At 37.4% G+C, this 20174-nt stretch overlaps 1 protein-coding gene across 1 annotated transcript in view; it reads right to left on the bottom strand.

Annotated features, from left to right (window-relative positions):
- Positions 1–17526, bottom strand: part of LOC107566595 (solute carrier family 12 member 3-like) — a 17983-nt gene extending 457 nt beyond the window's left edge. Inside the window, exons 1-34 of the mRNA XM_016252086.1 lie at positions 17281–17526; positions 17041–17124; positions 16071–16146; positions 15827–15922; positions 15423–15562; positions 14192–14302; positions 13993–14104; positions 13673–13803; positions 13494–13578; positions 13220–13384; positions 12145–12300; positions 11928–12027; positions 11742–11853; positions 11492–11626; positions 11290–11396; positions 10241–10323; positions 10072–10152; positions 9610–9708; positions 9380–9491; positions 9214–9300; positions 8986–9118; positions 8835–8902; positions 7533–7667; positions 5357–5408; positions 2568–2641; positions 2377–2494; positions 2175–2281; positions 1616–1698; positions 1437–1520; positions 1101–1199; positions 894–1005; positions 723–809; positions 508–640; positions 263–330 (exon numbers count right to left, since the gene is read on the bottom strand). Coding sequence (XP_016107572.1) covers positions 263–330; positions 508–640; positions 723–809; positions 894–1005; positions 1101–1199; positions 1437–1520; positions 1616–1698; positions 2175–2281; positions 2377–2494; positions 2568–2641; positions 5357–5408; positions 7533–7667; positions 8835–8902; positions 8986–9118; positions 9214–9300; positions 9380–9491; positions 9610–9708; positions 10072–10152; positions 10241–10323; positions 11290–11396; positions 11492–11626; positions 11742–11853; positions 11928–12027; positions 12145–12300; positions 13220–13384; positions 13494–13578; positions 13673–13803; positions 13993–14104; positions 14192–14302; positions 15423–15562; positions 15827–15922; positions 16071–16146; positions 17041–17124; positions 17281–17526 — 3671 coding nt within the window. The remainder of the gene's footprint in view (positions 1–262; positions 331–507; positions 641–722; positions 810–893; positions 1006–1100; positions 1200–1436; positions 1521–1615; positions 1699–2174; positions 2282–2376; positions 2495–2567; positions 2642–5356; positions 5409–7532; positions 7668–8834; positions 8903–8985; positions 9119–9213; positions 9301–9379; positions 9492–9609; positions 9709–10071; positions 10153–10240; positions 10324–11289; positions 11397–11491; positions 11627–11741; positions 11854–11927; positions 12028–12144; positions 12301–13219; positions 13385–13493; positions 13579–13672; positions 13804–13992; positions 14105–14191; positions 14303–15422; positions 15563–15826; positions 15923–16070; positions 16147–17040; positions 17125–17280) is intronic.
- Positions 17527–20174: the final 2648 nt, after the last annotated feature.

Genomic DNA, 20174 nt, shown 5'->3' with positions numbered 1-20174 from the left:
TATAAGCTGCTTATTGGCTGAAAAGGAAAAATTAAAAAAAAAAAAGAAAAAAGAAATTATATATAGTTTTTAAGTTTTAGTTGTAGTTAATTTATTTTTTGTCATTTTAGTATTTCAACTAATCGGAAATGGGACATGTTGCCTCTCCAACTAGCTTTTTATTTTATTTCAGTTAATGTTTATTTTATTCCAAGTAATGTTTTGTTGTTGTTGTCGTTTAAAATGGTTTTAGTTAACAGCAATGACCATGATCTGTACTCACATTACAACCAGAGCAGCGTGGATTGAGTTCTTCTTGATTATCTCATTTAGTCTCACTGTCCTCTCCAGCTGAAAACAAAAGACAGTATAACAGAGGGACTGATTATCAGACTCAAGTTGAATTTATTTGTTAATGCACACATTATTTCAAAGCAGCTTCACAGAAACAAACTGTTGCCTATAACGCATTATTGCTTTAACATTTTACTTACAATCAGAACCCCACACGCTAGCAAACACACACACCTTTGGCTGTATGGCCTCCAGGTCTTTGTTGGATATTTTCCATGGACTCAGTCTCTTGAGCTCCTGTACGTCTCCTCCAGCCTGTTCTTCACTCAGCCTGAAGGGGGCGATGGTTTCCTCGTACCGCTGCAAACTACAGCAACAGAGAGGAAGAAAAGCACAAACGTTACTATAAAGATGCATTTTAAAATACGTGTATTTATGAGCAAACTCACGTTTTCGCTAGAGGAGCTTTATCCACGTCTGTTATCACGACGATGTCCTCGATCTCCAGCCGGAATCTCTTTAACAGCATCTTCATGCTGCAAAGACAAACAAGTTTAAAGAACCACCGTTTCTGCATTTCAAATCTAGAAATGTAGTTACAAAAATGATGATCAACTCACTCTTTGCGGTCTTCCTCCATGGTTTCTCGGCCTCCTAAGATAAACACTCGGAGTTTGCTCTTTTTCCAGCGGTTCCTTCTGGTCAACAAATATGGCACTAAAAGAGTCAGACCTGAAAGAGAGCAATGATGCTTCACAGTGAGAAAACAAATATGGAAATTACTTTCAAAATAAAATGTTTAGCATATTCAGGCAGCTGTGGCTCACCTCCATCATCAGAGATCCAGTAGATGTCGATGCTCTTCCTGCCCTGTTTCGTCTGAAACACCGATCTGACCTGCTCATTCGAGCCATCGTCAGAAATATCTGGATGGGGAATCAAAAAGGAAGCTTTGTATGGCCAGTCGTCAGATCGTCACATCTAATGAAGCTCGAGTGAAGCTACACAGCTTTGTTATTATAATAGAATCATTCTGATTGGCTGACTGAGTGATGACATCAGGACTTGAAATGTTGATTATACCATTTTATTATTTACATTTCTGTTAATATATGTCAAATGACATTTATGTGCACAGAAAATAGAGTTGCTGTGTGTTTCACCTGAATTCTGGTCGGTCTCGTCCTTTCCACATTGTGGAACTTCATCTGCGTCGAATGCCGGGTTATCAATAGCAGATGATCTGCCTTCAAACACAACAAACCCACATCGGACTTGATTCTATGACTCAAAGTGCAAAGCTGAGCCATTTTCGATCCATCATAAGGCATAAAACACACACCTGCGCTGTGCAAATCAGCCATTACGTCCAATCCGTCCATCATTCTCAGGATCGCGATGCCGTAGCTGGAGTCGAATGCATCGCTGAACGAGAAGCATCATACAAGATCAAAATACAAAGTAAAAGTGTAACAGATTCACTGATGTATGTGACCCTGGACCACAAAACCAGTCATAAGGGTCAATTTTTTAAAATTGAGATTTATACATCTTCTGAAAGCTGAATAAATAAGCTTTCCATTGATGTATGATGTTTGTTAGGATAGGGTGCAAAAAAATCTAAATATTGAGAAAATCATCTTTAAAGTTGTCCAAATGAAGTTCTTAGCAATGCATATTACTAATCAATAATTACGTTTTCATATATTTACAGTAGGAAATTTACAAAATATCTTCATGGAACATGATCTTTACTTAATATCCTAATGATTTTTGGCATAAAAGAAAAGTGGATAATTTTGACACTTACAATGTGTTGTTGGCTATTGCTACAAATATACCCCAGCGACTTAATCGTGGAGGCTCCAGGCTCACATATGTGAACAAAAGCAGCAGCTCACCTGATGGTGTTGACGTAGTCCTGTAAGCTCTCCGGTTTACATTCCTGCCAGTTCATCTTGTATCCCAAAACCAGAGTGTTGGGCTTCAGTTTACCGAGACCTGAAGCCTAGAAAGACCATTGACGAGAAGAGCAAAGACTCTGTGAGAAGAACAAGATGACAAGAAGAACGCTAGCAGATCTGAAGCTAGCGACGGTGGTACCTGCATGAGATTATGTGTGCCCTCTTTCAGACTGTCAGCGGTGAAGGACGTGTAGAAAGAACGAACTTTCCTCTGATTGAGCCAGTCCACCAGCATATCGGAGCTGTGCTGCGGGAAACTGGAGGGAGATCCAAAACTCACCGATGAGGATGAAAGCCAAAGCGATGAAAAACATGAGACAGTAGCCTCGCAGAGGCTCGTTGTTTTTCCCGTAACCTTTTCCAAAGAAGCCGATGTAGGGGTAGATGTTATCCTTACACAGACACTGTGACAAAAAAAAACACATAAAATGTTATTTTCCATGCTTTGAAGCAAGTTTAAAGTTTGTCCAGTTGTTATCAGAGCAGCATGCAACATCTCAAACCTGCTCACACACCTTAAAGCATGCAGGAAAGAAAAATACATAATACATCAACTGACAATGACCACGGAAAGACTTCAGCTCAGGCACTGCTCTTTCACAGATCATCAACTTTGCCTCAGATGTTTCTCCTGAAATTCTACAGTAGAATTAAAAACAGACACAAAAGAGTCAAAAGTTGTCCATCAGTTGAGCTTTAAAATTAATGATTTGATGAGAAATGTTTAAGTTCATAATGAGATCTCTGGCAAATCTAAAACATTGTAGAGATCTCTTCTAAAAGAGGGCATGTGAAATTACTGGAGTGTTTTTCTCAGATCTGAGAAGCAGGGAACTCTAAGGCTTTGAACGTTTTGAACACACTGTCATGTCAGACATGCAGTGCATTCAGACCAGGGTTAAACTGTATTCTCAGGACAAGAGGTGTGTTCACGAATGTCAAATTGAGACAAGTTGTCACACATTTATTATGTGTTAAATTTTATGCATTCATTATTGTATTGCTAAATCAATAGTTTGTTTTGTTTTACAATTTGCAGTATTACTTTGGCAAACAATTCGTATTAGTGATGTTCGGTTCTTGAACTAATCGTTCTTTTGAGCCGGTTCTCAGGAAGTAACCGGTCGAGCCGGTTCACAAATCGAACTGAATCGAACTTTAGTTCCGGGTTGATGACGCAGGACGCAAAGCCAGAAGTAACACGTCCAACTCAACAAGAACCGATTTAGCCGATTCAACCAACTGTCGAAGTTTGCCGAGGATTACCGAATATTCTGATGAGTGAGTTGACGACACTGTGCAAGCCTGAGGCGTGTACTGGAAATATGCTAATTATGACTGTTATTAATTTACATTTTATTAAAACCTGCAAAAACCTTTCTGTCGAGTGATGTAAATACATTTCACAATAGTTTATTGTGCATGCATATTATATTTGGCGTTTAGGATATAAAGGAGTTTATAAGACTGGTTTATTCTTTCTTTATACTGTAGACATGTAGAACATATCCGCGTCTGTGCATCAATGTCTGTAATGTGTGATGTAGGTGTGAAACTTTTAGGAATCTTATCCAAGTTGTAAGCTAGTCAGTATTGGTCTGTCAGTCGTAGGCTATCTGACATAAAGGATCCGCGAATGAAACTGTGACCACAAACACCATTAACTTAAATGAATTATATGGTAATAATCAGCAATAGGCTTTCACACAAATAACTTTATTTTTTGAATGTTTTAATATGTGTTGACACAAAAAACTTATTTGAATTGTTCATTGATACAACATGGCACTGAGATGCTAGAAAAGAAATGCGTAGAGACGTACTGCTTGATGACGTCAGGAACCGATGAATCGGCTTTTTGAACCGCTTCAATGAGCCGATCTGTCCGAAAAGTACCGGTTCACGGAAATGAATCGATCTTGGCATCACTAATTCGTATACAAAACACTCGAATGAGCTGATAGAGGAGGGTTGAGTTGATTAGTGCAAACAGGTACACTCTTAAAAATAAAGGTGCTTCAAAAGGTTCTTCAAGCGATGCCATAGAAGAACCATTTTTGGTTCCACAAAGAACCATTCAGTCAAAGGTTCTTTAAAGAACCATCTCTTTCTTACCTTTTTATAATCTGAAGAACCTTCTTTCGCCACGAAGAACCTTTTGTGAAACAGAAAGGTTCTTCAGATGTTAAAGGTTTTTTATGGAACCATTTAGACAAAAAGGTTCTTCTATGGCATCGTGAAGCACCTTTATTTTTAAGAGTGTAATACTGATTACTGAGAGCCTTTAAAAACCCTCCATTCCAGTCGCTTCAGTTAAAGAGAAAGAACTGTGTGTATGATGATGGAATGAGAGTGTGACTACTGAGAGAGGGGTTTGGAGGATAAAAAAAGATAAGATGACAAATGTTTCCATTTAGTTGTTTTGGAGGAAAAGAGACAGACTCTTTTGCTCTTATGGGATTTATTGTTCTCTCATGAGGATCTATAGTGGAATTTTGATGTGTTTTTGAGATGCATTCATTTCCAAACACCCAAAACCAATACTGAATATCAAACTAAATAACTGTATGTCACACGTACCTCCTCTGCTCTTGAGATGACACAGCTGAGAGGGTTGTGGAACCGGCTTTTACATTTTTGATCACATAAACCGTGTATTAATTTTTATTATTATTATTATATTTATTTATTTTTAATAAAAATAACATTCAGGAGGGGCATTTTTGTACACAGACAGCAGACGTGAATAACATTATGAACAGACAGGCATTTATTTTTGAAAATAAATGAGTTCAGGACACTGCAGTGTGAACAAGCCTTTTGGATTTGGAAGAAAAAAAGAGAACTGTTAATCTGATATTAGAAAGATGCATCAGCTAAGCTTCTAGTAGCAAATCAGAAATTGTAACCGTTTTAACTTTTTGTAAGTAGGCTGACATTGTTATTTTCTGTATAATTTGTGTTGCAAATAAATACAATACAAAACAAAACATTTTAACTACAGATATGGATCTTTGCAAAAATGAATAAACTAACCTGCTTTGCAGGAGCAATGTGAAAGGAATAGTTGGGCAAAAATCTTATTTACTCACTGTCATGTCTGTCCAAACCTATCTGACGCTTTTATCTGTGAAACGCAAGGATGAGAGGATGGTGATTTTAACTGTCAAGCTAAAAAAAACAAAAAAAAAACTTAGTAGTCCATGTGATGCATTCTTCCAAGTCTTCTGACTTAATTCAATAGTTTTATGCTAAGAAAAGACTGTAACTGAAGTTATATTAACTCTAATTGTGTCTTCCCTCATTTGAATCTGGTTCTCTTATGAAACCATTGGTTTGTTTATAAGAGCGTGTGGTGAGCGCTATTGCATAGAAGAAATCGTTGACGTTCAGTGAAATATTGTGGGTCACGTCATTTCAACATGGCAAAATACACTGAGATGTCTTCAGACACATTTCAATAGGAATTCACGCTTGCATTTCTCGTGAGGGCTTGGATTAAAGCGTTTACTCTCTCGTTATCGTTGTGATCAGTGCCGGATTTACCTCTTATTGTGACATAGTCAAAATAATTTTCTGGGCCCCCCTTCCCTATTAATATATTGCTACTAATACCACCCAAAACAAAACTTAATCATAATGCATATGAAAACCATTACCGTGTTCTCTATCGCTACCAATAGCGAATTTGCAAGTTTAACTTCTTCAAAAATAGCAATGTTACCACCTCCATACCGAGAAATCTCATGCATTTCAAAAGTACTGATAAAGTCCTGGGGCAGCACTGACAAGTTACTGTGCATCTGTTTGATCCAAGTGCGCAAGACTGTGAGTCTGTACTATATGTATGTGCGTTTGTGTATGAAATAACGGGAGAAAAAGGTGATTTGTAGATATTAAAACTTAATTTCATTGGGAAAACATGTCAATAGTTAGCCATCCTAATATTTGTTGTATCTATTTGCTTGTTAAATGTCTTTTTGGGTTTTGATTCTTTTGCTATTGTAGGCAACCCATAGAATAAACAGTAATTTATTTCTTCTTGTAATTGGGCCCCCTGGAAGTGTGAGCATAGACACAGGCCTAGAATGCCTATATGCTAAAATCTCGCCCTGGTCGCAATGGTGGACCGTGAACTGCCACCACTTGCCAAAAATCACATGAAACTTTTTTTTTTATTATTTCTTCATATTGGATTCAAGCAAAGAAAGATGTATGTATGTTTGTTTTATGAGAATGCTGGTACATATGTCATTCATGCACAAAGTTCACTCTGATAATATTGGAGTCTTAAAAATATTTGATCGAAATGTAAGAATAATAATGTGAGGGTAAACTCAGCTGTTAATTAATAAGTGTGTGTGTGTGTGTGTGTGTGTTCATTACTTACTGCTGTGTGTGCACTTGGATGGGTTAAATGCAGAGCACAAATTCCAAGTATGGGAAAGAATAATAATGTGAGGGTAAACTCAGCTGTTAATTAATAAGTGTGTGTGTGTGTGTGTGTGTGTGTGTTCACTACTTACTGCTGTGTGTGCACTTGGATGGGTTAAATGCAGAGCACAAATCCCAAGTATGGGACACTATACTTGGCCACATGTCATGTCCTTACCTTTCCTTATTTTCCTAAACACTTTTGAGGCCACTGAGAAGCAAAATTCCTATATATGAAGTCTTTAGAGATGTGGTGCTAATTTTTATTTTTCACATTCATAAGCAGATAAAAAGCATACTTGCAATTCATAACAATAACCTAATAATCTTACACATAACACAATTTTTCACTCAAACTGCAAGAAACTTCTACCCTGAAATGAAGATCCCGAGAGCAGAAAAAGCACTTCCCTCCACCAGCCAAACTCTACTGCGTTTCTACTGTATCTCTATTCTATCCTTTCTACTTTCATAAGCAGATAAAAAGCATACTTGCAATTCATAACAATAACCTAATAATCTTACACATAACACAATTTTTTCACTCAAACTGCAAGAAACTTCTACCCTGAAATGAAGATCCCGAGAGCAGAAAAAGCACTTCCCTCCACCAGCCAAACTCTACTGCGTTTCTACTGTATCTCTATTCTATCCTTTCTACCGAATCTGTTTGACCTGCATCATCCTCAAAGATACAAGCATGTGAAATAAATCTACATATATACGTAGTAATACAGTCAATGTTCAAAAGGATTAAGCAGCTCATTTCAGTACAACAGATTCAGCATCTTTACATTGCAAGTAATACGCAGTAATAAATGTGTTTAAGGATGAACAGTCACATTAATGTGAGTGTTTTACTGGCAGTAGAAGGTCATGACGTTCTCCTGGTTTCCTCGTATGAGCAGGACGGGACAGTGGATGCCGTAGCTCAGAGCGTCCATCCAGGACATATAGAGAGAACTAGGACAGGTGACATCAGGGACTGGAAGAGAACTGAAGCACACACACACATTAACTACCATTCAAATGTTTGGACACACTTGACTGAATTTGTTATGATCTCGAGGCCCTTTTGATCTAAAGGCTTCTGCTTAAATACTTGAGGAATAATAATAATAAAGTTTGTTATAGCTCCTTTCAGCAATTTAGCACAAAGGGCTTCACAAGAAGTAAAAATGGGCAAACTTTAAAATATCGCAGTTTGTTTTTTATTAAAACTGCACTTTAACAAAACCTATTTATTTCCAACTTTTTGTATGTTTTCTTTTGTCTTTGCTGCTTTTCTGGTTTAGTTTATTCATTTCCTTGTTTTTTGTTCAGAGCTACACTGTAAAAAATGACCGTGAGTTTAACGGTAAAAGACTGTAAAAATGCTACAGTAAAAACCTGTTAAATGGTTAACGGTAAATTCCCCTACTATATACGGTGAAAACTGTATTGGACATTACATGTATTGGACATTAATTTTATGGTAGTATACTATTTTTTGGAAGTGCAAAAGACCCTATAATTTACAGTGAATAACCGTAAATTGACATTCCCAGAATTCCCTGCGTTACATTTCAAATGTGATGTTTTTTGTTGAAATAACTATGTTTCTTCTTAGTTTTTTTCTTATCAGTTGTGTGTATTAGGGTTGTTGTTAAATGCATGTTTATTGCATATTTTCCGTTTCCTGTGTGTCACCGTGATGGTGTTTAGTGTTTGTGTGAATGACGCTGTGCACCTTCTATATATGTTATTATTTAAAAGCTGCTTGTGATGGGCTTTGGTTCATCATGTGACTTTCTCATCACCTCCTGCATTTGGTGGTTATCAGTGTATTACAAAGATACAAAACAGATTTCAGTACTTCAATAGGTTGGTATATCAGTTAATGAAATTACAGTATTTAACTGTAAATTTAAGTTAAAACTGTAAAATCTTATGGTAAAATTCCGGCAACCACAGCTGCTGGTTTTTTACCGTAAATTTTACAGAATTTTTTTTACAGTGTAGTATCAGGTGCGAATTAGTTGGTAAAGATGGCCATCCAGCTCTTTGGGTGACCAAAGTACTCGTATTGGTTAAGCAGGGTCTCAAAGGCCTGAAAATGTTAAATTATGATCAGTTGTTTGTGATGTCACTTTCAAGTAAACTAGCCTAAGTATCGATACTCACATTGCAACCAGAGCCGCGTGGATGGAGTTCTTCTTGATGATCTCGTTTAGTCGCAGTGTGCTCTCGATCTGAGCGTGAACACAGGGTAATTCTATTTAGCTGATGCATCGTATTTGTGTTCAAAACCCCACACGCTAGCAAACATACACACCTTTGGTTGTATGGCCTCCAGGTCTTTGTTGGATATTTTCCATGGACTCAGTCTCTTGAGCTCCTGTACGTCTCCTCCAGCCTGTTCTTCACTCAGCCTGAAGGGGGCGATGGTTTCCTCGTACCGCTGCAAACTACAGCAACAGAGAGGAAGAAAAGCACAACGGTTACTAAAAACATGTATGTTTTTGTATGCGTGTTCATGAGCATGTTTGTGCCCATTTCTTACTTTTTCGGTAGCGGAGCTTTATCCACGTCTGTTATTATGACAAGGTCCTCGATCTCCAGCCGGAATCTCTTTAACAGCATCTTCATGCTGAAATGAGAAACACGTCGACTTGTCTGCATATCAAAACTAAAAAATGTAGTTACAAAAATGATGATGATCAACTCACTCTTTACGGTCTTCCTTTATGGTCTCCTGGTCTCCTAAGATAAACACTCGGAGTTTGCACTTTTTCCAGCGGTTTCTTCTGGTCAACAAATATGGCACTAAAAGAGTCAGACCTGAAAGAGAGCAATGATGCTTCACAGTGAGAAAATAAATGTGGATATTTTTTAGAAATATCAAAACCAACCCGAACCATTAAGGTGCTTCCGCAGGGAGTGTAAGTATAATTCTCACCTCCATCATCAGAGATCCAGTAGATGTCGATGCTCTTCCTGCCCTGTTTCGTCTGAAACACCGATCTGACCTGCTCATTCGAGCCATCGTCAGAAATATCTGGATGGGGAATCAAAAAGGTTTAAAAAAAATCGTTTTGTAAGGTCCGAGGTCAAATAGTACCAAATGAAGCTTGATTGGAAAAACAATCTGTGTACCCCATCTGCAGCTTTGCTGGTTATAATAAAAGCATTCTGATTGATTAAATATTCAAATGCTTTTTTATTCTTCCAATTATTTTAGAATATTGCATTCCTGTTTCAAGTGTGACACATAAAGCTATTTTCTGTTGGCATTTCCATCCAGGGTTTTTAATTTGGTATCCCAAAATCACTGTAACATTATATTATGTCACATCACTTCACTAATAGTGTCAATGGAGTAAAAGTGCACAATAAATAAGACTTCAGATGCATGTTCCACCTGAATTCCGGTCGGTCTCATCCTTTTCGTATTGGACTTCCTCTGCGTCGAATGCTGGATTGTCAATTGCAGATGATCCATCTTCAACCAAAACAAACCCACATCAGACTTGATTTAATGACTCGAACTAGTCAATCCATTTTCTAGGCATACGGTATAAAACACACACCTGCACTGTGCACATTATCTGTTACGTCCAATCCGTCCATCATTCTCAGGATGGCGATGCCGTAGCTGGAGTCGAATGCATCGCTGTAGGTGAAACATTACACAAGATCAAAATACAAAGAAAAAAGTGCAACCAACAGAACAGCTTTTTTCCTCCCTTTTCCCTCATTCCACCTGAATAATACAGAACATCTCACGACTACATACATGCATAACTTCTCACAACTGTTCACCTATAAGTAGCACATTTGCACATTCACAATTCTGTTTCTATCATGACAACTCTCAGAAGATTTTAGCATGCGAATGGATATGACAATGTTATTGTATTTGGTCCTGGCGGAATAGATCTGCTGCTGCTGCTGTTGGTTTTTGCTGTAGTTGCTGCTGCAAGCAAGTACAGGAACTTGCTACTTCCAATGCATATGGCGATACGGTGCTGTGAGTATTTAAGACATACTGCTGCTGCACAAATAGCATAAAAAATAACCCGTAGCAGCTCTATACAGGTGGAGCTGGGGAAGGTGAAGGGTTTCGGAGGAACTCTGAAAGCGCACTGCAAAATGCTCAAGTGGATGCTAATCCGCTATTTAAATGTAAAGCAGCAAGCCCATTGGCTGCATAAGCAACATGAACCAATCAGCTTGTGCCAAGTTGTTTAACACTGTGAATATAATCAGTCATGTTAAGACCCATCAGCCTGCGCCATCTAGAGTTTCATGAAAGAACTAGGCATTTTCTCTATATTTTGTACATAACTTCTCAAAACTTTTCATTTGTAAAAAGGCACATTTGCACATTCACGTTCATAAGTGTTTATTTTCTCTATATTTTTATTACCATACAGCTATTATTGTGTTAATTTATTGTCTATTCTCTTTATTATTAGAGCTATATTTCTGTCTTTTTATTACCTTAAATGATATGTATGTCTATACTTTCTGCACTGGAAGCTCAGATTCCTTGTGTGTGTGTGTGTGTGTGTATAAAGACATTTGACAATCAAGCTCATTCTGATTCTGATTTATGTGAACAAAAGCAGCAGCTCACCTGATGGTGTTGACGTAGTCCTGTAAGCTCTCCGGTTTACATTCCTGCCAGTTCATCTTGTATCCCAAAACCAGAGTGTTGGGCTTCAGTTTACCGAGACCTGAAGCCTAGAAAGACCATTGACGAGAAGAGCAAAGACTCTGTGAGAAGAACAAGATGACAAGAAGAACGCTAGCAGATCTGAAGCTAGCGACGGTGGTACCTGCATGAGATTATGTGTGCCCTCTTTCAGACTGTCAGCGGTGAAGGACGTGTAGAAAGAACGAACTTTCCTCTGATTGAGCCAGTCCACCAGCATATCGGAGCTGTGCTGCGGGAAACTGGACTTCTCATCCTCCTGAGAGAGAGCGAGCAAGAAAACACCATCACAAGTTTTGAAATAAATATATTCTTTTATTTAGCAAGGACACATTAAACTGTCAGTTTATCTGTATAAGATGAATGTTATGTACCAGGATAATGTTCCCACAGATCATCAGGCTGATGTTTTTGGTGAAAGTGCCCACAAAGTCCACCAGAGCAGGACGGACGTTAGGAGGACCGGTCAGAACGAGACACTGAGGCCTAAGAGAAAGTGTTTACATGTGAGCGGCTGGTGCATCGTGAGCTGAAGAGGTCAGTTTGCTAATAATCTTTACCTGTAGTTTTTGACGTGGTCTTCAACACCAGACAAAGACATCGAGAAGGACAAAGCCATGTTGTAGAAACCCGCCTGATAAGACGTGCCCCAGTTCACCTCTGGATAGACAATCAGACAAGATGAAAAACAGTGTGTGTGTTTTTTTGGTACTGAAATATCATTGAAAATGATAAATTTGGGGTTCTGTTGCTTAACTGGTAAAGCATGACACTCACTAGGTTTTGTATAAGTAACGTAGCCAAGGAGGAAGAGGACGATAAAGAAAGTGACGAGAGCGGCCCACCATGTGAACAGAAACATGAGGATGAATGACAAGAAAGACCCAAACAGAGACGTCCATGGAGAATAGAAATGATACTCTGGCCTCCAACCTGCAAGAGAAAACAACTGTTTCTTATTTTAATTCACCCCCTCAACAACTGATTGTTTTCTTTTCTATCCTTCTTTGGACATCATACATTGCATTTATTAATAATAAGGGTGCATAAATTACAGTACAGCAAGCTTATTTTTAATGTCCCCATTACAGAAACATGAGCTTGAAGAACCTCATAGATAGACATTTTAATTGTTTGGGTTTTTTTTTTTAAGGTGTCCTTTTTATACATGTTATATGCTTACTATTATAATAACAATACAGTATGCATCATTATATGCAAGTAAGCCTAAGCCTATAGTAAGTACAGTACATGTAGTTAATTATTATTATTATTATTACAGTATAATTACACTGTAACAAGGCCACCTTAAAGTGTGTGTGTGTGTGTGTGTGTGTGTGTGTGTGTCAAATTTCAAAATGAAAAAAAAACATTAAAATGGCTGCTTGTAATAATTTTTACTTGGAATAATAACTAGAGTAGAAAAAAGTTAGGGTTTTTTTCAAAATTTAGTTAGTTTAACTTATAGTAAAATAACTAAAACTGGAATAATGAATACAAAATTAATAAAAATAGCATTAAAAAAGACAAAAAAAGAAACATTACCAAAACTATAAGTAAAATTAAAATAAAACAATGGGAAATATATATATAAAAAACTCATTTAAAATATTAATAAAAACTATAATATGTAAGTGATACTAAAATAACATTGTTTGGGCATACGAATAAAAGTGAATGCATGCATAATGTGAATTAATTTAACAGATGTGGTTACATGACAATATATTACTTGCAAAGTTAAAATGCATTACTTTACAATGAATTCCGATGTGCTCAGTGAAATTGATGATACACAATGGAAACAAATAGAACCCGCTGTTTTATTGATTTATCAACAGGGCCGATGCACTCACCCGGAGGTTGTTTGCCAGTCCATGGCTACATGTGCGGTTCTGTTCACACCGGTCAAAATTCCAGCCTAATTTACAGCCCAGGCCGGTGCAGTGGGTTGTGAAATTTGTCAGGGCTAAACTATCGTTCACATTCCCAGAAGCGTCTCTTACAACAGTTGCAGCTGAGAGAGAAGACAGGAAATTGCTTTGGTGAGCCTTTCACCAAACAAGACACATATTTTGTTTAAGGGTCTCTAATGCAATGCATTGCAACATAATGTCTAATCTCACCACACGTGACTGAGATCAATAAATAACTCAAGGTGGTCCAGAGTATGGCCAGCAGGGTCCCTTTAGGGATCCCACCCGTTGGATCCTGGAATAACATGGAATAACCCACGTCATTTAGCGTTTTAAAGTCGCTTTGACTTTCATTCTTTACACGCTCCATCCGAAAAAGATCAAATTACCTTGAGATCTCCACAGATGTTGACTCCAGACAGAATTCCGGTGGCAGCCGGGAAGAAGATGGCGAACAACCTAAAGAAATATCCATTTGGGCCTCGGAAGGAAGGCAGCAGATTCTCCACGAAAATGTCACCTGGAAGAAGCAAATTGTGGGTTTTGCTGGTCTTTCGCCAAACGCTTGACTGAAGAAGACCTTCATTTTTTCTCTCTCAGCATTTTTGTCTTGTTTTTCTAGTACAAATACTGTATCTAATCGATATCTAAATCATGATACATATATGTGCACTCAAAGTCTTATAAGATCAGGATCTCGTGTACTCACCACGGTAGCCGAAAAATCCCACAGACTCCTTTTCTCTGTTGGTGGGAATGACGGTCCCCACGAAATAATTAATTAAGGACAGCATGATGGCGATGAAGAACAGGATCTGAGCCTGTGGTGGAGTGAAAACCAAGGCGAACAGTTGTGTTAAAAGAAGCAATATTGGGAAATTAGCGAAAGTAGGAGTAGAGGAACATACCTTCGCCTCCCAAGCCATGCCAGCGAATGTGATGCAGAGGAGAATGACGACAGTAATTGCCCCAACGATCCTCACATCATTGACATCGTCCACCATCTGAGAATCATAGTCCTGACAAGAGAGAAAACGATTGTGGATGAGATTTAAACTGTTGTGTTGTCTGTTCACTTGGAGCTCAACCGTAGTTACTATAACTTACTTGCGTATTTCCTGTATTTACTTTTATTTTTCCACATTTAAAGGGGTCATGAACTGAGAAACCAAAATCTTTTGACATATAAGACAGATAAGACATCCTGTAAGTTTCAGAACTCAAACCTTTCGCATTGGTCTAAAATCAGCTTATATTGAAGTCAGCCTGCTAAAATGATAGCATGTGGAATGTTCTACTCTATGATGTAATGGTGTGGATAAGCTCCGCCTCCGCAGAAGATCAACGCCTGCTTCTGCATCACTGCCTGTTTAGCCCCGCCCACCTATTCGCAACTAAAAGACGATGTTGTGCAGACTAAATTGGAATCACACAAGTGTGAGTAACTTTTTTTTATTTTTTATTATGTGGTCACTTTTGCTTTGTGTCTTACAGATTGTTTGATATGCATTGAGTTATTTATGCGTTTTTAACCTAAATCCCAGCAGCGTCCATCTATGAGGAATGTATGCTGCCAAACATACACAACTGTTAGCCAATCAAAGCAGTGGGAATTTACTTCTGAGTCTACAATCCCACCACACCTATTCAAACAGAGCGTTCTGATGAGGGGGGTTTAAAACAGGACAGAAAATAGCCTATTACTTCTAAATTATGATGGGTTTTGTTATGTAAAAACCTTGATAACATTATAAGTGGACCTCAGAGAACAGTACAAAATAAAAACAAAAAAAACAAAGGCAGTTCATGACCCCTTTAACGTTTGTTTTTCCTTTCTGGGAAAATGGACCAAAAATATTGGCGCCCCCAAAGGGACATGAAATCAGAGGAAAAACTGTATTTCAATACTTTTGTGTTCTTCTAAGAAACGTTGCATTAAAAAGTCTGAACTTTGCATATGCTTGTTTAATCGACCAACTCAACTTTATAACACATCTGAGCAACAGTGAGGAGGCATTCTTCATCTCCCTCATCATGTTGCCAAATTCTTCTTGAATGGAATTTGTGTTTTAAGAACTGTTTTTCTAAAAAGCTGCTTTCTGAATTTCCCACAAGCCCACCAATGTGTGCATGTCTCACTTTGAGAAGATCTCGGACGGTCTCGGCAAACCCCACTGTGTGGAGCGCACAGGCGATAGCGTTGGCGAACGCAAAGAGCAAACCGATGGGCGCTCCGAGCTCAGGACCCAGACTCCGAGAGATCATGAAGTACGTGCCACCTGGAGGAAAGATCACAGTGGAATTTTTACTTGACAAATTGGCTTTGCTTGTTGAAATAATACACCTCACTAAATGTGTTTAAGACAAATACAAGCATTGCATTTCTTGGGCAAGTTTAGTTCCAGGTTCTTATGTTGCTTTAAGGATGTTATGATATTTTACTGAAAAAGGTGTTTCAGATTAAAACCCAACATGAAGTGAAATGCGTCTTATTTACTTAAAACATGTTCCTGTTTTTATGGTGAATAACTCATTTCTCTCACCAGAGTAGATCTTCCCGTTGGTAGAGATTGCAGACACCGACGTCGCCGTGATTGTTGTGACGACGATAGACATGAAGATAATGACGTATGTCAGAACTGCAAGTACAAATGCATAAATGACATGTCAAATTACTTTAGATTAGGCCTTTATACTTTTAATTCTCAAAAAGAGGAAATATTTAACTGTTAATTGGCTTAATTAAGTGACTTGAACTGAATTAAACCAGACGGAGGACTGACTCACTGAGTCCGGCTTGAGACGTGATCCACGGCAGCCGCAGGTACATAATGACTCCCCAGATGTTTAACATAGCGCGAATCTGAAACATTAAACACATTAAAAGAGAGAAATATAACATTACATTTTACATAAAGGAAATTATACAACCTTTTTTATTGCAATTATTTTCATGAAAATTAAGACAGGGATTCAAACTTATGCAAGCGAAATTATAGACCTGAGAAATCTTTGATCATAGGATATAATGGTTTTCTTTTAAATATGATTGTAATAAATTACAATTATGACAGATATACTTTTATTTGGGCGTGCTACCTATATTGATATGCATAATAATGGCCAACTAAGAATGGTTTAACGCCACAACTGAAACAAAATAAAAACTCAACGGATCTGAACAAATCACATATGTGACTGATTTTGCTTTTATAAAAGGCAAATTTAAACGATAAGTGAGAAACATGTATCCCTGTTAAGCAATTTTTTGCAGTATTTGTTACTGTACTGATGACTAATATGTAAAACCAAGAATTGCATTGTATTTACATTCTGTCATTTAGCAGACACTTTTATCCAAAGCGACTTACAAATGAGGGCAACAGGAGCAATCAAAAATATATATATATATATATATATATATATATATATATTTATTGTACTGCCCCCTCAAAAAATGTATTTTAATTTTTATTTAAATGTATTTTTAAAAAATATTCAAAAATATTGAATAAAAAAAAAATCCATATAACTGTAGTAAGAATCAAACAGAAAACGTTCTTATGCATTATGATAATGACAATTTTTTGGAAATATACATGTACGCTCAGTAAGTTTGTAGTGTTTGGGTTCGCCGAGAAAGACATCGGGCAGATTTCTTGGAAAATCTGAGCACAGACTTAACTCACCATTTAACAACTTGGAGAAACAACTAGAGATGTTAATAAGATCACATTGATGCTTGTTGCTTTCTCACCATGACTCCCAGAACCCATCCAAAGCGAACAAGCTTGACTTTGGGCCGTCCATCTTCCTCTGGTGGTGGAGGAAGATCATCAGGCTCCGGCTGTTGACAGGAACATCCAGAGAATCAACATCAAAATCAAACGTGGTGCCATATAAACAATCTTTGTGCGCAATATTCACTTAGACTCACTTGTAAGCTTACTTAGGCATGCAACTTCTTTCAAATGACCACTTCTGGAGTTTTACTTACTGGTTTGCGTAGAACATCCAGTGATGGTCTGGTTTTTTTAATACGTCCTGCCCAAGTGTCTTTGGCATAAAAGTCATATTTTGGCACGGGATCGAGTGGATTGAAGAATGACATTTTTCTCATGTCCTTCTCCTTCCCAAAATCAGCCTCCCCCATATCCACGGTAACGTCTCCTTGAGGTGGGCCATTGTTGGGACGGCGCAGACCCGGGATTAGGTTCCTGATGCGTTCGATATATTTGGACATTGTAGACTTTCTAGGACTTTAAGAAATCGACCTTTCCTGTTTTAGTTTCAGTGGAGTACACATAAATGATCCAACCAATCCACAGATCCAACACATCAACGGAGTGTAGATGAACAGACCTTCTTCTATCGGAAAATTAGTTGCGTTTTCTTTTATAGCTTAACTGACCCTACTTACACACACACCCATTATTAGACGTACACAAACAAAATTGCTGCAAAACCATGACTGGCAGTTCTTTGTATTGTGTCCGCTTGAAGTCTTCTTCAGAAATATCAACAGACTGGTTTCTTAACACGTCACATCTGTCAAATAGAGAGTTTGTCCTCCAATGGCTCAGACGTGTTAACTTAGGATATCCTTCATTCAAAGTGAGCATCATAAACTAAATGATTACAGATTATTATTACTAGTCTAAAAAAACTTGACTGACTTGGCTAGCTGGATAAGCCTGGAAACTTGTCATGAACCTGTGATTTTTCCATACTTTGAAGCAAGCTTAAAGTTTATCCAGTTGCATCTGAGAAGTGTGTGCAAAGGAAAATACACTTTTAATGTATTAACTGTTTTTTCCAAGACAAAAATTACATTAAAATGAGAGACTTGAGCAATCCTTCCATATCTCACCAACTCTGTCTCAAATGGCATCGAAATGACTCAAATTTTGAGGGAGTCAAGGGAGTTTTCTCACACTTTCCTCTATAAAACATGCTTGCATTGCACTATATATAAAATATTTATATATAATATACAATTGAATTTAAACTGTACATCAATGAAAAAATTGCTCATTATGACCACACATAAAACTTAATGTAACACTTTACTTGAAGGGGTGTGCATAAGACTGACATGACACCTTCATAATCATGACATGACACATGACATGAATATGAAGGAGGTTTTATGCATGTTTATGACAACTGTCATTAAGTGTCATTCGCTCAGTTGTGTCATTTTTAATGCAAATATGACATTATTTGACCTAACCCTACCCCTACCCTTACCCTTACCCCTAACCATAGCCCATAACAAAGACATCTCAAACAATGTCATCTTTGCATTATAAATGACATAACTGAGCGAATGACACTTAATGACAGTTGTCATAAACATGCATAAAAACCTTCATATTCATGACACGTGTCATGTTATGATTATGAAGGTGTCATGTCAGTCTTATGCACACCCCTTCAAGTCAAGTGTAACCAAACTTAATAGTGAGATAATGGACGTCATGAAAATGTGCTGAGAACACTTCCATAATGTTCTCAAACCATGTTGTTTTCAAGTGAAAAGCAGTGATTTGAACCGGCAGTACCAGCATTTGCACGTTGTCTAATATCTGCTACTTTCGTTTAGTGTCCCCATTCATTTGTTGATAGTAGTAACATGAAATGCTTTGTTGATGTAGGTTTTCATTGGGAACGTGAACCTGCTCCATCACGATTGTTCCAACTATCTATACAGCGGTATTTAGTAAACACACCCACATCTTCATCTAACCAATCAGAATGTTGGCATGCAGGTAATGTTTACTGGAACCATCATGCTTTTCATGAGGGCAAAATATGGATGGCCAAAGGATATGTAATTTATAGAGTGGACATCAGTCAATCAGTTCCATTCCTAGAATTTAGATTTCAAAGAGCACTTGAGTCAACAATCAGAATGGGCCGAAAGAACACAGTAAACCTTTTTTTCCACAGTTTATACAAGTTTCAAGGAACTGTGTGCCATAAAAAGTTCATACGTTTTTTTTTTCCACAGCCCATTTGGGTGGGCTTGTCAACTTTGTGTACTCAGAACACTTGTGTAAGTGACTTTGGTTTCAAAGCGTCTTCTCTGTTAACAACTACAAAGAAAAGTACAACCAAGAAACGATGTACACAACATTTTCTGAAATGAGTCAGCGACTTAAACCTTTCTAAATAAAATGCTGGTGTTTAGCTTGTTAATGTTGGACACTATTAACAAGCATACAGATGTCTGTGCAAACGCAGTTAATGCTTATCTTCTTTTCTGTCTTAATGGTGCATACAGATTATAACGATCGGGTTGATGCATGATGATTTTTCATCATTAATTTTAATGTTACTTAAATAAATACAATGATTTTTCACATGTTCATTGCTGTACAGCAGCAGTTCACTTCGGTCAAATTTCTATTTGCGTTTGATTTTGTTGTATTTTTCAATAGCATGTTCTTCCTAAATGTAACCCCAAACAGAAACACTGTGACTGTACTAAATAATAATCAGCTTCCTGAAAACCTTTGTGGGTTACTGGTATTATGTTGTTTTCTGAAAGGGCAAACCCTGATGAAAACATGTTTCAGTGCCTTAAGTTGGATTCTGAGCAATACGGTTCTTCTAAATATAGCTAAATCTCTTTTTATTTTTACGTTATCATCACATGTAATTAATAACATCATTACTTATCACTGCAAATATTTGTTAGCATTCTTGCATAATTATCCATGCAGTTTTATGAACTTGATTACACGGAAAAGTTACTTTAAAGATTTTTTTTTTTTTTAAATGTTCAAAAATTTACATTAACTTATTCAGAAATACAAATAACATACAAACGTAATGTTTAAGAAGAATGGATGTTATATGATTTGTCAACTAGCCAGTTATCTATTC

Source organism: Sinocyclocheilus grahami, unplaced genomic scaffold (genome assembly GCF_001515645.1).
Source record: "Sinocyclocheilus grahami isolate Dianchi unplaced genomic scaffold, SAMN03320097.WGS_v1.1 scaffold1087.1, whole genome shotgun sequence".
Classification (NCBI taxonomy): Eukaryota; Metazoa; Chordata; class Actinopteri; order Cypriniformes; family Cyprinidae; genus Sinocyclocheilus; species Sinocyclocheilus grahami.
This window is presented reverse-complemented; position numbering and strand designations above follow the sequence as displayed.